At 54.4% G+C, this 22,359-nt stretch overlaps 1 protein-coding gene across 1 annotated transcript in view; it reads right to left on the bottom strand.

Annotated features, from left to right (window-relative positions):
• The window catches only part of ITGB4 (integrin subunit beta 4), a 30,383-nt gene extending 16,623 nt beyond the window's left edge, over positions 1 to 13,760 (bottom strand). The window contains 16 exon segments of the mRNA XM_036836413.1: positions 590 to 719; positions 894 to 992; positions 1,113 to 1,216; positions 3,191 to 3,393; positions 4,116 to 4,192; positions 4,367 to 4,531; positions 4,946 to 5,068; positions 5,356 to 5,445; positions 5,767 to 6,030; positions 7,164 to 7,335; positions 7,521 to 7,617; positions 8,301 to 8,505; positions 8,657 to 8,758; positions 8,980 to 9,062; positions 10,061 to 10,149; positions 13,412 to 13,760. Of these exon segments, the coding sequence (XP_036692308.1) occupies positions 590 to 719; positions 894 to 992; positions 1,113 to 1,216; positions 3,191 to 3,393; positions 4,116 to 4,192; positions 4,367 to 4,531; positions 4,946 to 5,068; positions 5,356 to 5,445; positions 5,767 to 6,030; positions 7,164 to 7,335; positions 7,521 to 7,617; positions 8,301 to 8,505; positions 8,657 to 8,758; positions 8,980 to 9,062; positions 10,061 to 10,139 (1,993 nt within the window). The 5' untranslated portion in view covers positions 10,140 to 10,149; positions 13,412 to 13,760.
• Positions 13,761 to 22,359: the final 8,599 nt, after the last annotated feature.

Here is a 22,359-nt window from a genome sequence, read left to right as displayed (position 1 = left end):
TTCCCGGCAAACTGTGCATACAGATGGGGCAAGGCGGGGGCTGCCCTCCAGGAGCTTCAAAGGCTGCAAATCTGTGCCCGTCCTGGGCATCACTCAGGAGCTGGGCTTCTACAACATTTTTCTTTTCTTTTTTTTTTTTTTGGCCACATGTGGGATCATAGTTCCCCGACCAGGGATCGAACCCACGGCCCCCGCAGCGGGAGTGAGTAGTCTTAACCACTGGCCCGCCAGGGAAGTCCCTTCTAGAACATTTCTCTGACCTAGAGAAAAGGAGGCTGTGTGCCCCCACGGCCCAATTATGTGCCTTTGCCGTGTTCATGGCCCTACCCAGCTCTTTGCCCCCTGCCCAAGCCAGAAGCCATCTCCCCAGGTCTGGGGGCCCTGGCCAGACTGTGTGTCCCCTACCTGGGTCTGTGTGACCTGTCTGGGTTCTGTGACCACTCTCAGGTCTGGAACCCCTCTTTCTGGACTGCATCTCCTCAGTTTGGATTATGAGCCCCCTACCCAGCTCTACAGCCCTGCCCAGATAAGAGACACCACCTACCCCATCGGAAGCCCCCCTGCCTAGTCCTCTTTCCCTGCCCCATACCTTTCTTAAGCTCATCCACCATCTTGACCTTGAAGCTGCACTCCTTACACGTGTGCCCCTTCTTTTCACCGGTGCCCCACGCCTGGCACTGCACACAGGAGCGCAGGTCCTCACAGAGGCCCAGGTGGATCTGGGTGGGCGAAGAGGGCCAGATGGGCACTGTGTTGGGCGGCGGCCCCTGCCAGGCCCGCTCCCACCACGTCACACCCTTAGGCAGTTCCTCTGGCACCAGGCTCAGCCCCTCTTGTCCGTCTTGCCCTGTGCCTGGGGTCCCCATGCCCATACCCAGTGAATCTGGCCTCACCGCTGAGTAGTTGATTTCGCAGATGGTGTCTGTGTAGAGCGACTGTTCATTGCAGTGGCAGCGGCCACACTCGCAGTAGCCACGCCCATTACAGATACCCTGAGTCAAGAGGAGGCACCAGTGAGCCAGCTGTGCCCCCATCCCTGCCTGAGAGGGAGGGTGGTCCTGATTGGGGCCCCCTCCGCCGCCCCCCACTGTCTGCCTCATGCCCAGGCCTACCCCGTTGCTGTCGATGCAGGTGGCATTGCTGAGAGGACAGTCACAGCTCAAGCCTGTCCAGCCAGGCTCACACACACACTGGCCCATGGAGCAGCGTCCCCGGTCTGCAGAGAAGGGGAGGGGAGAGGAGAGGCACACTTGCACCCGCAGTCCAGGCTGCCCACTGGCTGGAGCTGCCTTGGGAGCTAGGATGTCTCCAGCCAGGGGCAGAGCCATCTCTTCGTCGCTTTCTTGGAACTCCCTTCTCTCCATTTCTCCTGCTCTACTGTGCCCTTCTACCTTCCACTCTGCAGCTGGGGTGATCACCCCAAAACACAAACCCAATCATGTGTCTCCCCTGTTTAAGAACCTCTAATGAGTCCTGGCCAATGCAATAAGGTAAGAAAAAGAAATAAAACATAAGTTTTGGAAAGTAAGAGATGAAAAACTGTCATCATTTGCAAGTATCAGAAACATGTCACAAAATAGCAAGAAGAATCTATAAATAAGTTATTAGATTTCATAAGTGAGTTTAGCAAGGTGGCTGGATACAAGGTTAACAAATAAAGAGTTAGAAAATGAAATTAAAAGCACCAGTGAGGACTTCCCAGGTGGCGCAGTGGTTAAGAATCCGCCTGCCAATGCAGGGGACACGGGTTTGAGCCCTGGTCCAGGAAGATCCTACATGCTGCAGAGCAACTAAGCCCGTGAGCCACAACTACTGAGCCTGCGGTCTAGAGCCCACGAGCCACAACTACTGAGCCTGCATGCCACAACTACTGAAGCCCACGTGCCTAGAGCCCGTGCTCTGCAACAAGAGAAGCCACTGCAATAAGCCCGCGCACCACAATGAAGAGTAGTCCCCGCTCACCGCAACTAGAGAAAGCTCGCGCGCAGCAGTGAAGTCCCAATGCAGCCAAAAATAAATAAATTTATTTAAAAAAAAAAAACACAAAAAGGAAACACACCAGTGACTCCCTTTTGCCCAAAGGATGAAGTCCAATATCCTTACTAGAATAGGGGTTGATTAACTACAGCCTGTGGGCCAAATTCAGCTCACCACCTGCTTTTGCAAAAGTGTTATTCGAACAGAGCCACACTCATTTGCCTTTGTATTGCCTATAAGCTGCTTTCTGCTACAACGGCAGAGCTGGGTAGTTGTGACGGAGACCACATAGCTTGCAAAGCTGAAAATATTTAATGTATAGCCTTTTAAGAAAAAGTTTGGACTAGACTAAAACTGGACCCATCCTGGAGTGGAACACAAGCCCCTCGCACTCTGGCCCTGCCTCCTTCCTGGCTGCATCTCCCTCCCCTCCTGTCTCAGCTTGGCCTGTGCCAAATGTCTGCCTTTCTCCAGACGTCCTGGGTTCTCCATTCATTTCTCTGAGCACACCCTGGGGTGGGCAGGTGAAGAGAAGAAATGGCAGACAAAAGCAAGAACGGAGGAAAGGGTAGAAAAGCAGGGTCTTGACCCCCCGTGGCAAGTATACAGTTGGGGCTTAACAAGTATTTGGTGAGTGGATTTTCATTCATTCTCCTCCATTTACCCATTCAGTACTTCCACGTGGCCCCTGTGGGTTCTGTGACCCCTGCCCAGCTCCGGAAGCCCTGGCCAGCCTATGTGCCCATGGCCTGGGCCCACACTGTGTTAGGCCCTGTGGGGCTACAGAGGATGCATTACTCCAGGCCCTGTCTGCTAGAGATGTAGCATCTTCCGAGAGAGGAAAGATTGCCATGCCATATACCACCGATCACTGAGGTTGAGCTGGGTGGTACCCACTCTAGTGGGATGGGAGAGTGGAGAAGGGGGTGGGCACGGGCCGGAGGACCTCAGGGGGACATTCCACAATGGGGATTTCATGTTGGCAGGGGCCTTGGGCATCAAGTTTGTGGAGGAGGAGAGAGGTCCAGGTTGGGGCTGGACTTGGGAGAGGCACTCAGGGAATCTAGAGGAGGGCTGGGCCTGAACATGGGGGTCCTGACTCCCAGAGAGGCTCTCCCAACATGGGTTCTGATGGCAGAGCCATAGGCGGGGGGCAGGGGCTGGACACCCAGGCCACCCTCTCGGCTCCACCCAACCTGGGCCAGTAGCTCACCGTTGCAGAGGAACCCGGAGGCGCGGGGGCACTGGAAGTTGTCGTATTCGCAGAATTGACCCTCATAGCGGCCTTCACCATAGCACACGCAGTGGCCGCACTGGCACTCGCCCTGCCCTGAGCACAGCTTGTCCTCACCCTCCCGCCGGCAGGGCGCCAGGTCGCTCAGGGAGCCAGTGGAGCAGTTACAGGTCTTGCCGCTCCTGCGGGAGAAGCCAGTCACTTCCGCACGGCGCAGCAGGAAGGCTTTCACCATCCCATTTTACAGATGAGGAAACTGAGGCTCTAAGTGGGCCCCTGTGGGTCTGAGTTATGTAGACAGCAGGGGCTGAGCTGAGACTCAAACCTCAGGCCCCTGAGACCCTCTCCCTGTCCCTTCCTCAAGTCATGACAAACTTATTCAATGTCTTGAAGCTTGAAAAGCCCTTACTCTTACTAACATTCTCTTATGACTCCCTTCTGCTCAGGTAATAGGTGCCCATGGCTCAGATACTAAAGGTCCAAAAGGGATGGAGGGTAAAGTACGTCTCCCTCCTGTGTCCAACCCACAGCACCCTAATGGCCACCACTGCCCTGATTCTTACAAGTCTTTCCAGAGGTAATCCTATATATCCATATATTTCTTTTTTTTTTTTTTTGGCCACGCTATGCAGCTTGCGGGATCTTAGTTCCCTGACCAGGGATCGAACCCGGAGCCCCGGCAGTGAGACCGCTGAGTCCTAACCACTGGACTACCAGGGAATTCCCATATACATGAATTTCAAAGTGCTTTGAACTGAATCCACCTGCCAACTAGACATACCCCTTTCCTAGCCCTTTCTATGCCCAGCTGCCAACCCACCCTCAGCAGCCTACATGGTGTGCCCAGCCCCTTCTCTGGGAGCTGCTGGCATGCTGGGTGCTGGCTTCACCTTCCCACACTCACCAGCCCTCATTGCACACACAGTGTCCGCACATGAAGTCCCCATTGAAGCTGCAGCGAGACGACCGCTCCACTTTTTCCTGGAATGAAATCATGGTGGGGTGGCTGGAGGGGTGAGGGACGCTGGACGCTGCCCCTCAGGGCACCCCGAAAGGGAGTTGTGGCCACAGGATGCTCTGCTGTGTTACTCAGGGCCCTGGGGTGGTCGGCTTAGCCTCTCCCTCCCTCCGCGACCTGGCGGGGCCGCATCATACCAGCTCACAGGCGCACACGTCACAGACGATGTCCACGTCCATCTTGAGGCCATTGGAGAAGGAGGGCTTCAGATGGATGTTGCCCTTCTGGTCCGCTTCTGGCAACTGGCACACGTGAGTCCCCTCCAAGTCCTCGATAGCCCGCAGCTGCACTTGGTATGTGCCCTGCAGGGACCCCACTGTCAGACAAGGCAGGCCTGGACAGACCACCAGGGGGCAGTTGTGCCTGAAGGCTCTAGGCCCTCGAGCTCCAGGGATGTGTCTGGCCCCTGACACCCAGCCCCCTGCCTGCCCTTCCTCAGGGCTGCAAACTTGCTTCTTCCAGGCACAGTCACGGTAACAATAGCACCAACAGTAACCAGGGTTGCTTTTGGCACATTCACTCATCTGAGCAGCCCTGAGCGCCGAGCTGATTGGTCTCCACTTTACAGATGAGGACAAACCAAGGGGCTGATCCAGAGGGCTTCAAACCCAGATCTGACTCCGGAGGCCATGCTCTGGACCTCTGTTCAGGTAGACCCCACCCCGCAGGGCGCTGTGCCCGTCCTCCCCTGCCCCGGGACCCCCACGGAGGCGTACCACTTCCCCCCGCCGGATGAGAAAGGACCCAGTGTTCGTCTTCTGGAACATCCTGGAGGTGACCTCTGTCCGCAGGCCTCGGGGGCTTTCCAGGGCCCGGATATCCAGGTTGGAGCGGATGCGCTAAGAGAGCAGGCGATCAATGGCCTGGGGGTACCCCGGGCTCACCCACCCTGGCCTGGCCTGTCTGTGCTGCACTCCCACTTACACGGAGGCCTGGGGTGCTGGCGGGGCGGGGTGGGGGGGGTGTCAAGGGAGAAGAGCCTGCAGGAACCTGGGGCCAGGCCCAGGGGGCGCTCCTCAAGGACTGCAGAAGACCCTGCCTCCCTCCTATCCTATTTCCCAGTCCTCCGCCCTTCAGCCTTCTCTCCAGCCCCGCCCCAGAAAGGCTCAGCCTCCAGAGCCCTCACATTGAAGGCCTCCTGCAGCAGATCCACGATATTGGAAGAGTCCTCCTGCAGCACCCCCAGCGAAGAGACAGGAAAATACGAGGACAGCTTCTGCAGGAGAAAATGCCAGGCTGGGGCTCAGCCTCCGACAAGTGTCAACTCTTTGAATCCAGACCGCAGCTTTGGGGTTCACTCACTTTGCAGATGGGGGAGCTAAGGCCTGGTGCCTGCTGTGCGTTCCGGAGCCTGTGCTCTTAGCCCCCACCTGCTTGGGAGGGGGGCTGGGGAATGGGCACGTGGACTCCTCTTCCCACCAGGGCCCATCCCAAGTTTTGGGAAGGAAGGGAGGAAGGCAGATGGGGGTGTCTGAGAAGTTCCACGGACCCTCCCGCCCGCCCCCATCCTGCCCAGAGAGGCCCCGGCCCCCCGCACCTCGTAGTAACCATAGGAGTAGTTGGTGACTGCGAAGATGGGGATGATATTGTGCTGGCCGAGCAGGCGCACCAAGGTGGGCACCGACGGGTAGTCCTGTGTCCTGTACTGGGTGTAGGTGCCCGTGGTGTCCAGGTGGCACTCCTCGTCGTTGCGCCTCATGATGCCAGCCAGCACGTTGGCACCGTCCGCCTCGTAGTGGAAGGCCGACTCGGTAGAGAACACCAGCAAGTGGGTGCTGTCGGGGCGCCAGCCGATGTCCCTCTGGGGAGAGCGAGGAGGGGTGCCCGTGGAGCAGGGGACACTCATCACAGCGTCGTGCACAGTGACAGAGAAAGCACGTCCCCACACGGGGCTCAGCGAGGACACAGGATTAACAGCCTGATGCCCCCATGGATGACGCACGTGACAGACAGCACAGGAGTGATGACGGGGAAAAACAGAAACCAGCGATGGGAAGTGGGAAACAGAAGCAGGGGCTGTGCCCACAGTGGGCACCACGCAAGATGGGAACCAGGTTCATCCAGCTGTCCCCACAAGGTCTTAACCACTCTGCGAGACTATCTCAACTGCACAGAAAATGCACACCATGCAGCGTTCAACAGAAGAGTTAAAATAGGTACAGCAAGCAGCACGTGAGAAATACATGGGATGATTTTGAAAACCATGTATTACAAGAGAAAATGTTTATGATAGCATTAGGTGAAAAAAAAAAAAGCAAGTTTCAGAACTATACGTACACTGATTCCAACTATATAAAATAAGGAAAAGGGAACAAAATACGCTGGTGGGGTATCAGTGGCTGGCTGTCTGATGGTGGTGAAATTATGGGCAATTTCTGTTTTTTGTTTTCCAAATTGTCTGTAATATGGATACATTATTTTCATTTTATTTCTTATTTTTTAATTTTGTTTTATTTTTTGGTCACGCCATGTGGCTTGAGAGATCTTAGTTCCCCGACCAGGGATGGAACCCCGGCAGTGCAAGTGCTGAATCCTTAACCACTGGACTGCCAGGGAATTTTCTTTTTTGTCTGTGAATACATTATTTTTTAAATGAAAAAACTGATGTGCACATAAAAAGAAGTGCCCTCTTCCAGCACAGTTGGAGACGGGTATTAACAGGGAGATTGGGTGGGAGGCTGGCCTCACGGCACTGAAGATTCCAGAACCCCAAGACTCACGTCCGCCTCACTGGCCAATACAAAACCAGGCTGTGACTGCTCAGGCCCTGATACCTCTAAACTCGGATTGGAATTGAGGGCCCCCAAGTGGGTCTGAGCTTGTCTTAGGGGATGGGGGTCCCAGCCTGGTACCAGAGCAGGCCAGTGGGCAGCTCATGCCCTTGTTGAAAAGCACAGCCGGGTCTAGGCCGGCAGGACCCGCCCCGGCACTCACGGTGCACACGGCCGTCTGCAGGATGGCATCGAAACCTCCTTCGGGGGCGTCCAGGTTGCCTGAGATCCGCTCTCCCTTTAGCTTGTTCCGGAACTCCTCCACGTCTTCCGTCAGGCTGATGACATTTTTGAAGGAGAAGGGGGCGTCACTGTTGGGCCAGGGCTCCTTCAGCCTGGGCGGAGGTGGGAAGGAGAGAGTCAGGGAGGGAGAAAGTCAGGGGAGGAGATGCCCCCAACCCCCTGCCCACCCTCTCTAGGGACCGCCCCCTCGGCTCATTTCAACCTGAAGACTTCCAAGTGCTTGGGTGGAGAGGGCGTGGGCCACCTGGCCAGGACCCCTGCCCACTCGGTCACTCACTTCTCGGGCCTCATGTCTGTCTGAGGGACGCTGACTTTGTCCACGAACTTGCCAAATCCAATCGTGTAGTCACTGGTGAGCTGCCTCAGGACCTGGGCTGGGCATCAACAAAAAAAAGAGGGGGCAGCTGGGCCCCAAGAACCCCACATCAACACAGGGGCCAAGGGCTGGCTTGGGAAGGAGGAAGAGGAAGAATAACTTATTGTCAACACTTTGCATGTTGGGCGTCAGCTCACGCACGACAGCCCTTGTCCTTATTTACGGATGAGGGAAATGGGACTCGGGGGACCCAGAGTCGTGCATGCAGCTAGTTGGAGGGTGCGGCCGGGGAGCTGGACCAGCCGTCTGCAGAGCTGGGAATTAACCTCAGCCTCATGGCAGCCGGTGCCCTCCTTGTCAGCACCAGAGGAGGGACTTCCTTGGCAGTCCAGTAGTTAGGACGCTGAGCTTCCACTGCAGGGGGCGCGGGTTCAGTCCCTGGTCAGGGAACTAAGATCCCGCAAGCCACGAGGCGCATCACATCCAAAAAAACAAAAAGGGCCAGAGGGTTCTGGTTCCCACCCGGCTGGGGCCTTCTCTGCACTCCCGAGTGGTTATTGGGGTCTGGACAGGACCCGCCTCTGAGAATGGGGGGAAGGAGTTCTTGGGGTGCTCAGATGTCCTGTCCTTCCTTGAGGAGTGGGTGCAGCTAGCCTGAGCCCTGGCCTCCTGAGCAGGTGCCCAGCCAGCTGGGGGAGGCGCCTCTCTCCATGCCCTGCCCTGCTGTCTTCCGCGCCGTACCCAGATCCTGCCCCATCTTCTTGAGGTTGTCCAGATCGTCAGACATGGAGTTGGAGAAGTCCATGAGGATATACAGGTCCATGGGGCTTTCCAGGGGCTCAAACACCTGCAGCTCAAAGTGCCGCTCCTCTCCCGGCCGCAGCCGCACCCGCAGCCCCTGGGGGGACACCTGGCTGCGGTGCAGGGTGGTGTCGATCTGCGTTTCCTGTGTCCAGGGGAGGGGGACACCTGGCTGGAGGGTCTCTCCAGATCTGATGGAGATACCTCTCAGCTCAGCCAGGGGACACGATAGCCTCCCACAAACAGCCAGCCTTGAGCTTGGAGGGCCCAGCCCCCTTGACCCCCACTCTGGGCACCTCTGTGATCTCGAAGCTGCTCTCCATGACCACCATGCTCTCCTGCCGGCAGCCCGCAGCCAGCAGCTCTGCCTGGGTGTTGCAGCGCCATTCCTTGAACATCTGGCCGGAAGGAGACGGAGTCAGGAGGGCAGTGCCCTTCCCCTGGCTGTCCTAACCCTGGATTTACCCTCCCCCCCACCACCCCGATTTTCCTGACCCTTGCCTGTTCTCCCACGACCGCCTGGCCTGAGGCTGGGCTGAGGGCAGGGCAAGTGTGGGCCAGAGCCCAGGGGTGGGGTGTAGCAGGGTGGGGCACGCAGGTGGGGAAGGTGGCCTCGCACCTCGTCCGTGCAGTAGGCGCAGTGCTTGTCCACGCGGATGCACTCGGTGCAGCTCTTCACCTGGGCCTTCTTGCAGCGGTTCGCTGGGGAGCAGAGATGGGCGTGCCCACTGAGATGCGCCTCACCCACTGCCAAGCCCTTCCCTTGTGCATCCTCATTTGAAAGAGGGGGAAGTGGAGGCCAGCAGGTACGTGGTCAGTCCCAGGTAGCACAGCTAGAAACCCGCCGAGCCAGGTCTCAAACCTGGACTCTCCACTCAAGTCTGGAGGCAAGGATGGTGGGGGCTGAGACCGAGGCGCTGGCCCATTTGCTGGCGGGGACACCCTAACCACCCCCTTCACCTGCTCCTCCAGGGTAAAAGGGATTCTGTCTTGTTTATCATTGTGTCCCCAGTGCCTAGCCCAAGCCCCGCACACAGTGAGTTGTTAGTAAATGAAAGAGGTAAAACTCCAGTTTCTCCAAAGGTTGGGATTCCCTTTGGTTTTGTTCAGTTAAAATCACAGTAAGGACCTATTATGCGCCCTAGTGGGTGGTCTCCCGGAGCGGCAACGGTGCACTGTCAATGTTTAGCAAGGGCTGGGGTGAGGGCGGGGAAGCCCTGACTTGCAGCATTTGCCAATTTCCAGGGTGTAAATGTTCCCACCATGGTCTATTTCAAACTATCAGCATGACCTCCACTGACAGGCAACATTTCATCAGTAGGAGCCGGCTCTAGCCCTTTGCCGCCTGCAGACACTGACAGAGCAGGTGATGATCACCTTTCTCTCCTCCAAATTCCTCTAAAACTTTTCGACTCAGCTTTCCAAGCCCCAGTACATCCTGCGAGCGCCTCCATTCTCTGAGTGGACGTCTTCTCCCTCCTCTAGACCAAGTCTCCTTCCTCCCCTGGGTGTTCTTGGGCCATATGGCTCAGGCTCATGGCTCCCCAGCCTTCAAAGTGGGTGGTGGTTGTTTGTTGAATGGCCAAGTGAGTGTCTGGGTAAAACACTCGATGAGAGGGCCCCCCCCCACTTAAGGGCAGTGCCTTGGAAGTTGAGCCCCCCCGTCACAGAGGGGTGTTGCAGGGGCGTGTCCGACTCACCCATGTCCCCGGGGAAGCTGACGCTCAGCAGGGCTGCCAGCAGCAGCCTGGTCCACCAGCTGGGGTGCGGCCCTGCCATCCTCTTCCTCCTGTATAACAGCAACAATCGACATACGATGCCTGACAGCCCTGGTCCATGTGTCAGCTCACTGGGTCCCTGTCTAAGCTCCATCATTCCCATTGCACAGATGTAGAAACTGAGGCTCTACAGAACTTTAGTGATGTTCCAAGGCCACCTGGCCTGCAAGTGGCAGGACTCAGGGTCCCTGACTCCTCTCTTCCACTGCCCCCTTCCTTGTCGTCTCTGGAGTGGCCAGATGCCCTGCAGGCCTATGCCCTGCCCAGGGAGGCCCCCACCCTCTCACCACTGAGGACTCTGGGCTCTGAGCCTGTCCCAACGTGAGGTCTCTTGTGCTGATCTCCCTGAGGGCAGAACAGGGCTTATTCCGCCTTTGCCTTTCAGACCCCAGTGGCCTGGGTCAGGTTTGGCAGGGACAGGGCCACCCTAGAGGGTCCTGGCTCCACCTTCCTGTCCCTTCTCTGTCCTGGCCCACTTGCCTCTTGGTGAGAGGGTGCAGCCGGGAGGAGGGGGCCCCTCCCAATATCTGGGGCCTGGGGAAGGAAGGAGGAGGCTTGTTGCACTCAGCTAAGTTCTGCAATGGCTGTCTGTCCCGTCAGAGCAGGGGTCCCCACCCTACTCCCCACCTCTGCCTGCCCCAGAGTTGAGTTTTGGCGGCCCCTGAGCAGATCACCCTTTAAAAAATTAGCCTGGAGCTGGATTACAAGCCCCTCCTGCCCACTCACACACACACACACATTGCCAGCCATCCCAGGAGACCCATCTGCCTTTGGTTCACCATTAAACCATCTCAACTCATTAGTGACCTTCGGGGCAGGCACTGGCATCCCTGAGGCCTTTTAAAAGATGGGTATGGGGACTTCCCTGGGGGCACAGTGGATAAGACTCTGCGCTCCCAAGGCAGGGGGCCCGGGTTCGATCTCTGGTCAGGGAACTAGATCCCACATGCATGCCTCAACTAAGGAGCCCACGTGTGGCAACTAAGACCGGGTGCAACTAAATAAATATTAAAAAAAAAAAAAAAAAAAGACGGGTATGTACAGCAAGAAACTAATACAACGTTATAAAGCAACTATACTGCAATAAGAATTAATAAAAAGCAAACAAATAAATAAAAGATGGGTAGCCTGCTGAAGAGAAGGGGCTGGCCATAGCCACCAGGCCTGCAGAGTTGACGTTAGGACCCCCTCCTCTTTCTCTGGAGCCAGTCACCCAGCAGCCCAAGACTATGCCATGCCTACTGGCCCTCCCTCCTTGGATCTTTGCTCAGTCCTTGGCTTGTGGGGCAGGGGCAGCCCCAGGCTCTGGGAGACTGAGGCCCCCATATGGCTGGGGAGAGCCGGGGCGGGGGGGTGCGTTGCAGGAAGGCATGGCCTCCATTGCTCCAAGGCAGGTGCCTCCCAGGAGGCACTAGCAGCTCCAACACATCGCAGGCAGAGCCTGCTGGGAAGGATCCACCCTCTAAGAGGGGCCTGGGGTAAGGGAGCCCTGAGCCAGCCAAGCAGGCGCTTCTTGGGGGAAATGACTTTCCTGCAGCCTTGGGGCATAGGCACCACACCCACACACTACACAATATAGGCTGCTTACCCAGGCCTCCCGGGGGCACCATTACACACGCAGGTACAGACACTGGAGGGCCCAGCCCAGCTCTTACTCACCCTCCTGTGCCCCCAGGCTGGGCACACAGTGGGCAAGTGCCCAGCACTTCATGTACATAATTGCCATTTAAATCTGTACAGGAACCAGTGGGGATGATCGCATTGTCCCCATATCCCGGGTGAGACCCGGGCAGCACACACCCCCCCGTTTAACCTTCACTTTATACTCGGAGGCTCTAAAATGGCAGCTGGGGGCTAGTTATGCACTCAGGAGTGTTGTGTTTGACTCAACTTGTGTTTAAAAAGTTTTTTGGTTTTTTTTTTTTGGCCTCCCTGCACAGCTTGTGGGATCTTAGTTCCCCGACCAGGGACTGAACCCGGACCCCGGCAGTGAAAGCGCCGAGTCCTAACCACTGGACCACCAAGGAAAATCCCTAAAAAGTTTTAAAAGTAGTTGTTGGTGTTAAAAATAATAAGGTTTCACAAAGAAGTTAGGATTGTGGGCTTATTGGAAGAGGTGGCTGGCCGTGGCAGGCTGGGCAGAGCCCTCGGGAAACATACTCTCCAGGCTACTCTGGGTCCCCAGGCTGCAGGGCCTTTTTATGTACGACCCGGGTCCCGGAAGTATGTGATTGTCACCCAGTGTTACCACATAGTGGCACACCCAGGCCTTGCAGGCACAGGGACATGCATATTCTTGGACACACACTGTGACCCACATGAACATAGGCTCGGCCCTCTCCCCACACCCGCCCTCCCTCCCACCCATGGGACCCCTGTTGCGTGTCTGCACCTGCCCTCCATGGTTCTCTCCCTTCCTGCTTTCCTGGCCCTTCTGCTGCTCCATTGCCCACAGAAATCAAGGCCAAGGAGATAGGCTCTCCTTCCCGGCTGTCCCTCCTGCTCTCCTCTCCCCACTCAGCCCCCAGGATGGAGCCCCTCGGTCTTCACTTCCAGCTCCTTCCGAGGCAGCACCAACCATGCCCACCCTTGGGCTCAGGGTGTGGCAAGGCCATGGGGGAGAAGGAGGAGCCCAGCCGCTGCCCTCTGGGAGCCATCTAGAGCCCCCCCACCCCCCCCCCCCCCCCCCGCCTACAACCAGAGGCCCACCCGGGGCTAAGGGGGTGGGAAAGGGGGCTGGCTCTGGAGGAGGTTACAGTGGTGGGCACAGCCTCCAGGGGTGTTGGATGAGGTCAGGAGAGCTTCCTGGAGGAAGGGTGTCCTGAGCTGACTTTGGGAGGAGGGCCAAGAGAAGAGTCAGGGACTCCCCAGACCCCAGACGGACTGCGGCACCACACAGCCAAGCCAGGAGGGCCTCTGCCTCTAGGTGGCTGCTTCTTTTTGAACCCCAGAGGAGCCCAGCCCAGTAGGCCTGCCAGCCACTGCCTGGCCCCTGCCCACTTCTCCCTCATATTCATCCAAGGGCCGGGCGGCCAGCCTTTAGGAAGGGAAGAGCCGGGGAAACAAAAGCCACTCGGTCCACCAATCAGCTCCCCGCGGGCCTGCCCAGTTGGGGTGCGCACTCACTTTCTTCTTCACCCCTCGGAGGTCCCTGAATGGGCGCCCAGCCCCGGCGGCCCGAGGCACTGGAGGGGCGTGCGGCGTGCGGAGGGACTGCCTTCCCGCCCCGCGCCTGTGCCCCGGCCGCCTGCCGCGGTCCGAGGATGGACCTACCTCGGGGCTGACTCGCACCCTCCCCGCGCTGGGCTCCGCTCGGCGGCTCCGGATGCGGCGCGCGGGCGAGCCGGGACTGTCCGGAGGGCGGGCTGCAGGGAGGGCGGGCGGCGACGGGGAGGGGACCGCTTTATGGGCTGGGAGGCAGGTAGGAAGGAGGAGCTGATGAGTCAGGCAGACCGCATTCCTGCGCACGGCGCGCACCTGTCGGGGCAGGAGCCGGGCGCTGCCGCCTCCGGACCCGCCCCCCGGAAAAGGCTGCGGCTCCCGCGCAGCCCGGTCCCGCGCCCCGACCCAGAACGGCGGGGGCGGGGAGGAGCCACCCCCCTCTCTCCGATCCGGCGCCGGGAGCGGCGCCTCCCCTCCCCACCCCAGGCTCCAGACTCTGGTGCGGGGCTGCCCCGGGCTGGGGGTGGCCTCTTAGCCCCCTTCTCGGACTGCCGCCCTCTCTCCTCCAGACTGTGAACCATCCCCACTGCCCTTGGGAGCCATCTAGGTAGAGCCGCAGACACACAGCCCGGCGGCGATAGAGTGCACGCACCGCTTCGCTCCTCCCTGCGCCAGCGCGAAGGATGGGCCCCGGGGCTGCCCCAAGCCAGGTCAGCCATTCACCGGGTCTTCGCAGCCTTCCCCCAACTCTCCAACGCACACACGTGTGCCCAGAGGGAGATCTGAGCAAGGACTGGTTCCCTGAGTGTCTTCAGGCAAGCTGATTGAACCTTCTTAAAGTGTCAATAATATCCATCAAGAGGCAGCACCCACCTGACGTGGAGTAGGCACTCGAATCGTTACAGCTGTTCTTGACAAGCTGGTTCACAAATCTGACCCCTCCAATCCTCTTTCAAGTGCTGCTGGTTAAGTGTGTTCGAGCTGGACCCTCTCAAGTTGCTCCCTGACCTCAACTGGGTGTATTTCTCTGGCCCCACCTGCTAACAATGCTGGACAAAACCCGATTGCTTGGCAGCCCCCCACCAGCCACCAAGCAGCTTCAAGCCAGCATGCTCTTGCAGCCCGGGGCTGTTTTGCACCAGGCTGGTCCCTTTGCTTGGGATCCTCCCACCCCAACCCCAGCCTGGTTTATCCTCCTTATCCTTGAAGGCATTGTGCTGATGTCGCATGCTCCAGGGAGCCTCCTTGACCTCCTAGCACGCTGGATTACGTTATGCGTACCCCTGGGGCATGTTTTTTTCACGTTATTTGCCACATTGATTTGAAATAATCTGTTTAGGGGTCTCTTCCCCGTTGGACTGTGAACCCCAAGGACGGACATAGTCTAGCACATCTTTTGATCCCCAGCACCTACCTCAGTGCCTAGAACATAGCAGGTGCTCAATAAACGTGTGGTTGACCCAAATGGGATTGCCACATCGCCTCCCTGAGCCTCAGCATTCTCATCTGTAAACAGACGCATACACCACCAAACTCTGAGTGACCATGGGAGCAGCTGGGACTGGATGTGGACGAGCTGTGGACACCAAGTGCCCACTGCAACTGGGCGAGCCACAGACACCACTCGGCCACCTTGCCCAGTCATCTGAGATCTGCTCTGCACGGGCCAGGAGCTCAGAGACGCTGCCTCCGGGATTCGGGAGCTCTGTGGCAGGAGCCCCAGTTTGGTTGGGGTACCCAGGTCGTGCCCTGTGGACCTGAGTTACTCCAGCAGGCTGGAAAATAGGGGCTCAGAGAGCAGCCTGTGACACCATCCATTAGAAGGTTGGGGTAGGGGATATGCACCCCACTGTGGGGGGGCAGCTGACACACCCTCCTAGAGAAGGAGACCCTGGCCCAGAGGCAGCAACGCCACAGACCCCACTGGGCTCAGCAGTCCCTTCCTCTCCTCATTCCAGACCCTTTTAAAAATGACTAGGGAGACCTCCCTGGCGGTCCAGTAATTAAGACTCCAAGCTTCAAATGCTGGGGGTTCGATCCCTGGTCAGGGAACTAAGATCCCACGTGCCCATGTGGTGTGGCCAAAAAATGAAAAGTTAAAAAAAATTTTTTTTAATTAAAAAAACAATGACTAGGGCGGCTGAAGTCTGGTATCTGCTGAGATGAGACGTGCACCCCTGGGAGGCCCTCAGAAGAGAAGCCGTGAGTTTCTTTCTTTCTTCTTTTTTTAAAAAAATTAATTAATTTATTTATTTTTGGCTGCGTTGGGTCTTTGTTTCTGCGCGAGGGCTTTCTCTAGTTGCGGCGAGCGGGGGCTAATCTTTGTTGTAGTGCTTGGGCTTCTCATTGCAGTGGCTTCTCTTGTTGCAGAGCACGGGCTCTAGGCGCGCAGGCTTCCGTAGTTGTGGCACACGGACTTCAGTAGTTGTGGCTCACGGGCTCTAGAGCGCAGGCTCAGTAGCTGTGGCGCAGGGGCTTAGTTGCTCCGCGGCATGTGGGATCTTCCTGGACCAGGGATCAAACCTCTGTCCCCTGCATTGGCAGGCGGATTCTTAACCACTGCACAGCCGGGGAAGTTCAAGCCGTGAGTTTCTTCAGGTTTCTTTGAGTTTGGGGTTTCATTACCTGGAACCTGTGTGTGGACCTTGGGGGTCCATGAACCATTTGAGATTATGTGCAAAACTCAAGGTGTATCTGACATTGGAATGTGGATTTGGTGGCAAGAGGATCCCTCCCTTACACTGAATTCCCAAATAGGTACTGGCCCCCAAAGGGTTAAGGAGCATTGTACTACATATTAATTTTATAAAAAATAAAACAAAAAACCCCATTGTCTCATTCTGCAGCCTTAGGGCCAGAGTGAGCCCGGTATGTAGTGGAGTTTCCTTCTGCAGGCTTTGCCAAATAGCTGAGGTCCCTGGAACAGGATGGAGAAGCCCAAGAACCTCAGACTGCAGCTCCTACCTGCCTGCACTCATCCTGTGGCCTCTGGCAGGCCAGACTTGCTCCCTCATTAGTTCAATCGTTTATTCATTTAACAAGCATTTAATGAACTCTTATGCCAGGTGCTGGGGATCCCCAGAGGAATGATACACACCACCTGCCTGTTTCACGGAGCTCAGTTTAAACCATGGACCTCCAAAGCGGGCTGCATATTCTCCAGGGATATGCCACATGATCCACTATTTTTTTTTTTTAATTTTTATTTATTTATTTATTTATATTTTTGGCTGTGTTGGGTCTTCGTTTCTGTGCGAGGGCTTTCTCTAGTTGTGGCAAGCGGGGGCCACTCTTCATCGCGGTGCGCGGGCCTCTCACTATCGTGGCCTCTCCTGTTGCGGAGCACAGGCTCCAGTCGCGCAGGCTCAGTAGTTGTGGCTCATGGGCCCAGTTGCTCTGCAGCATGTGGGATCCTCCCAGACCAGGGCTCGAACCCGTGTCCCCTGCATTGGCAGGCAGATTCTCAACCACTGCACCACCAGGGAAGCCCTGATCAACTATTTTTTGCTTGACAATGTACATCACTTATTGGCAGAATGGTACCCATTTCTATAAATAAACAACTTAAATGATAAATAGACAGTGGATGTGTGACTAGAACAGTTTGGTGACCCGTCTAGAGACCTTGTATCAACCCCCACTGCATCTGATTGTTTTATCTTTCTAACTCCTAAAACAGTCTTTCCCCGACCCACCCCCCCAAAAAATTGACCTTTTATTTTTTTATTTTTTAAAAATTAATTAATTTATTTTTTTGGCTGCGTTGAGTCTTCATTGCTGCGCGCGGGCTTTCTCTAGTTGCGGTGAGCGGGGGCTACTCTTCATTGCCGTGCGTGGGCTTCTCATTGTGGTGGCTTCTCTTGTTGCAGAGCACGGGCTCTAGGTACGCGGGATTCAGCTGTTGTGGCTCGCAGGCTCTAGAGCACAGGTTCAGCAGCTGTGGCGCACGGGCTTAGTTGCTCTGCAGCATGTGGGATCTTCCCGGACCAGAGATCGAACCCATGTCCCCTGCATGGGCAGGCGGATTCTTAACCATTGCACCACCAGGAAAGTCCCCAAAATTGACCTTTTAAAGAGACAGGCCAGTTGACTTGCAGAATGTCTCACTGTCTGGATTTGTCTGATTGCTTCCTCATGGTGTCTTTGGACTTGATATTTTAGCCTCCTGTAAACTGGAAGTTAAGTCTAAAAGCCTGATTAGATTCAGTTTAAACTTTTTTGGCAAGGATGGTCAGAGGTGGTGCTGTGTTTTATTGGATGGCGTGTGATGTCAGCTGCCCCCCTATTAGTGATGATGGAGGAAGTGACCACCATCTCTCTCCGCTGTAAAAATACATTTTCACTTTATGATTAAGAAGTAATTAAGAGGGGGTAATGATGTTTTGTCACCCTGCCCGTTTCCCAACTAACTTTCACTGAACGGGTTTTAGCATCCATTGTTGATCCTTGCTTGAATCAATTATTCTTTGGGGGTTGAAGAGTAGTGATATTCCATTTCTACGTTTAATAGAAGGTAATAGAAGGTATCCTTCTAATTTAAAAAAAAAATAGAGGTTTCCTTCATCAACTGGGAATGAATTATGTGCCTCCAAAATACACATACACAAAGGGTAAATGCTTCTTTTCTTTTTGAGTTATAGAACTTTAAAAAATTACAATGATTGCTACAAAGCAACCCCAAGGGACTTCTCCCCTGGTGGCAGTTAAGAATCTGCCTGCCAGTGCAGGGGACACAGATTTGAGCCCTGGTCTGGGAAGATCCCACATGCTGCGGAGCAACTAAGCCCGTGAGCCACAATTACTGAGCCTGCGCTCTAGAGCCCATGCGCCACAACTACTGAGCCTGCGCTCTAGAGCCCGTGTGCCACAACTACTGAAGCCCGCACACCTAGAGCCCATGCTCTGCAACAAGAGAAGCCACCACAATGAGAAGCCCACGCACCGCAATGAAGAGTAGCCCCCGTTCACCACAATTAGAGAAAGACTGTGTGCAGCAATGAAGACCCAACGCAGCCAAAAATAAATAAATAAACTTAAAAAAAAAGCAACCCCCAAAAATGTTTTTAAATTGTGCTAAAAACATAACATATGAACTTCCCTGGCAGTCCAGTGGTTAAGACTCTGTGCTTCCACCATAGGGTACACGGGTTCAGCCTCTGGTCGGGGAACTAAGATCCCACATACCGAGCGGCACGGCCAAAAAACCCCAAAACAAAACAAAAAAACCCACCATTACATAAATATTACCATCTTAACTAGTTTTCTTTCTTTTTTTTTTTTTTTTTTTTATTTTTTTTGCTTGCGGGATCTTAGTTCCCTGACCAGGGATGGAACCCAGGCCACCACAGTGAAAGCGCAGAGTCCTAACCACTGGACCACCAGGGAATTCCCTTAATCTGTTTTAAGTGTATAGTTCAATAGTGTTAACTATGTACACATTGTTGGGCAACAGATTTCCAGAACTTTTTCATCTTGCAAACTGAAACTCTATACCCATTAAATAGCTCCTCATTTCCCCCTCCCCCCAGCCCCTGATTAATTATCATTCTATTTTCTGTCTCAGTGATTTTGGCTACTCTAGGTGTCTCATGTAAGTGGAATCATATACTGTGTCTTTCTGTGTTTGGCTTATTTCACTTAGCATAATGCCCACAAGGTTCGTCTATGTTGTAGCATGTGGCAGGATTTCCTTCCTTTTTAAGGCTGAATAATATTTCATTGTATGTATAGACCACATTTTGTTTATCCACCCATCTGTTGGTGGACATTGGGTAGCTTCCATCTCTTGGTTATTGTAAATGATGCTGCTGTGAACCTGGGTGTGCAACCATACCTTCCAGACCCTGCTTTCAATTTTATTGGACATAAACCCAGAAGTGGTGGATCACACGGTAGTCCTATTTTTAATTTTTTGAGGACCACCATGCTGTTTTCCATAGCAATTGCATAATTTTATAATCCCATCAACAGTGCACAAGGCTTAACTCTTTTAACTATGAATTTCAGAGTAAAGAGTTGATATATTCAACTCAAATGGTGGCAAATACATTTTTTCCTTTCTTTTTTCAAATACGATGCATGCATGGATTTTCATTTATTCAATAGTTTACAATTGTGATGTTGCGATATAATAAGTAATACCTATTTGGTCTTTGTCCATGGTTTTTTCGAACAGCTCCGGAGCGATAAAGGTGAAAGGAGAGTCTTTGTTATTCATAACAAGCCCCTTTCAACCACACCAGAGTTTATGTTAATGAGGTGACTTTTGGAAAGCCACTAAGGTTGGGGGGCACTGGTTGTCTGGGGAACCAACCATGTGATTAGAGAGTTGAAACTTTCAGCCTCAACACTGCCCCACCCTCACCCCAACCTCCACCCACCTCCAGAGAAGGGGGATGGGCTAGAGATTGCGTTTCATCACCAATGGCCAACGATTTAATGAATCATGCCTAGTAATGAAGCCTCCACAAAAATCCTAATCGAAGTGGGTTCAGATTGCTTCCAGATTGCTAAATACATGGAGTGCTGGGAGGGTGGCGTGCCCAGAGAGAGCACGGAAGCTGCACGCCCCTTACCCCATACTGTTCCCTATGCATCTCTTCCTTCTGGCTAATCCTGAGTTGTATCCTGTTGTAATAAACCAGTAATCTAGTAAGTAAACTGTTTTCCTGAGTTCTGGGAGCCATTCTAGCAAATTATTGAGCCCAAGGAGGAGTCATGGGAAACTCCAGTTTATAACCAGTTGGTCAGGAGTAGGGGAGGCCCAGACAGGCAATTGGCCTCTGAGTAGGGAGCAGTCTTGTGGGACAGACCTGTGGGGTCTGAGCTAACTCCAGGCAGTTGGTGTCAGAATTGCTTGGCTGTGGAAAACCCACACATTTGGTGTCAGAAGCGTTTTATGGACGTTGTGAGTAGCAGTGTATAGGAAGCAAGGGAGTTTTTCCTTTTTCACAATAATTGGCCAGTGGGAGAGCTCTTCAAACCAGCTCCTTTGACCTTTGAAACACTCCTTGCAGTCCTCCCTGCTTTCTGAGACAAACTGGCCCAGTCCCACTTAGATTTCTAGATCAGCCATTTCTCTCCAAGGAGCCCTGGTTCCTTTTAGTGGGGAATGGTATTAGATATCAAGATTTGGGTGCTACATGTGCTCATTCCTACTGGGGGCCATTGCTTCTGGGTCCTTTCAAAGGACGTAGCTGGGACTTTTTTCTTACTTTTGAATCACGAGTTCATCTTTTTTTAAAAAATAAATTTATTTTTTAAATTTATTTTTGGCTGCATTGGGTCTTCTTTGCTGCGCGTGGGCTTTTCTCTAGTTGCGGCGAGCGGGGGCTACTCTTCGTTGCGGTGCGCGGGCTTTTCATTGCAGTGGCTTCTCTTGTTGCGGAGCACGGGCTCTAGGCACGTGGACTTCAGTAGTTGTGGCATGTGGGCTCAGTAGTTGTGGCTCGCAGGCTGTAGAGCGTAGGCTCAGCGGTTTTGGTGCACGGGCTTAGTTGCTCCGCGGCATGTGGGATCTTCCCGGACCAGGGCTTGAACCTGTGTCCCCTGCATTGGCAGGCAGATTCTTAGCTACTGCCAGGATACTTAGTCCCTGAGTCATGAGTTCATACTGATGTTTCCAATTCAAATTTAAAATGAAAGATTTTTCTTGTGTCTCTTTCCTCTATTTTTTGTTTTGTATTTCTTCCCTTTCTTACACAAAAGCATAATCTTTTTTTTTTTTTAATAAATTTATTTATTTTATTTATTTATTTATGTCTGCGTTGGGTCTTCGTTGTGGCACGTGGGCTTTTCGTTGCGGTGGCTTCTCTTGTTGCAGAGTATGGGCTCTAGGCGCGCCGGCTTCAGTAGTTGTGGCTCGAGGGCTCTAGAGCGCAAGCTCAGTAGTTGTGGTGCACAGGGTTAGTTGCTCCGCGGCATGTGGGATCTTCCCGGACTAGGGCTCGAACCTGTGTCCCCTGCATTGGCAGGTGGATTCTTAACCACTGCGCCACCAGGGAAGTCCCCACAAAAGCATATTCTATGCACTGTTCGGCACCTTGCCCTTTTCGTTTTCTCTCCTGAAGATCACTCCAAATTTGGCCACAGAGATCTTCCTCATTCTTTATGGCTCAAAGGGCCTTTTCTTTTTTTTTCTATTATAGAGATTTTAAACATACACAAAGGTGCTCCTCCTCATTAGGGAGGACGCCCACACCCTTTCTCTCTGGGGGTGTATCTCTGCCTTGCTTCTGTCTTAAAGAAACAAACTGTTTCTCTGTGTGCTCTCCGAAACAAAAAACCAAAAACACACAAAATTAGAGAGTACCCATCACTGAGCCTTATCAACTGCCAACACGTGGCCAATGTGCAGCGGGATGCTGTGAGGTTGGCACATGGGTTGGGAATTTTCAGTCCAGTGACCATGGGGGCAGGGACCACTGCTCCCTCCATCCCTCCAAACACCTGGGCACTTACCTCACACCAAGCACTTGGGACACAGCTTTGTTGGATTGTGTTGTTTCTGCTCGTAAGAGAACCGTGGTCTCAGCCCAACGTGTGGACAGAAGTGGTAAGGCAGTAGTGTTATCAGAGATGTGGGAGCCCTGAGAAAGGAGCAACTAACGCCCAGGGGAGTCAGGAAGGGGTTAAGAAAATCTGAGCTGCATCTTGAAGGTATCTGTGCCCAGGTAGGGAGTGATACAAGGGCAATGGTGAGAAAGTTGGGAGAAGCCAAGCATGGGGGCGTGGGCAGGGTCAGCGGCGGGGCGGGGTGTGGAGGGGGGAGACTGGCGAGGTGATGAGAATGCTGGTGGCCTTGCCTGCCAGGCTGAAGTGGAATCTCCTGTGGGCAGCGGGAGAGCACATGACGTGGCCAGAGCTGGGGTGCAGGAAGATGCTCCCCAGAGCCGGACTGGAGCTTGGATGGGAGTGGGAGAGTGAGAAAGGCAGCAGATGAGGCCGAAGCAATCAGTGAACTGAGGCAGCAATAACAATGGTGGGGGAGGGGTTTCTGAAGTGACCCATTCGTTGTGGGGTAGAGCACAGGGGTCCAGGATGCAGCTGTGAGCCCTGGA

This window comes from Balaenoptera musculus, chromosome 20 (genome assembly GCF_009873245.2).
Source record: "Balaenoptera musculus isolate JJ_BM4_2016_0621 chromosome 20, mBalMus1.pri.v3, whole genome shotgun sequence".
NCBI classification, from domain to species: Eukaryota; Metazoa; Chordata; class Mammalia; order Artiodactyla; family Balaenopteridae; genus Balaenoptera; species Balaenoptera musculus.
Note: the sequence above shows the minus strand (reverse complement) of the source record. Positions and strands in the feature narration are given on the sequence as shown.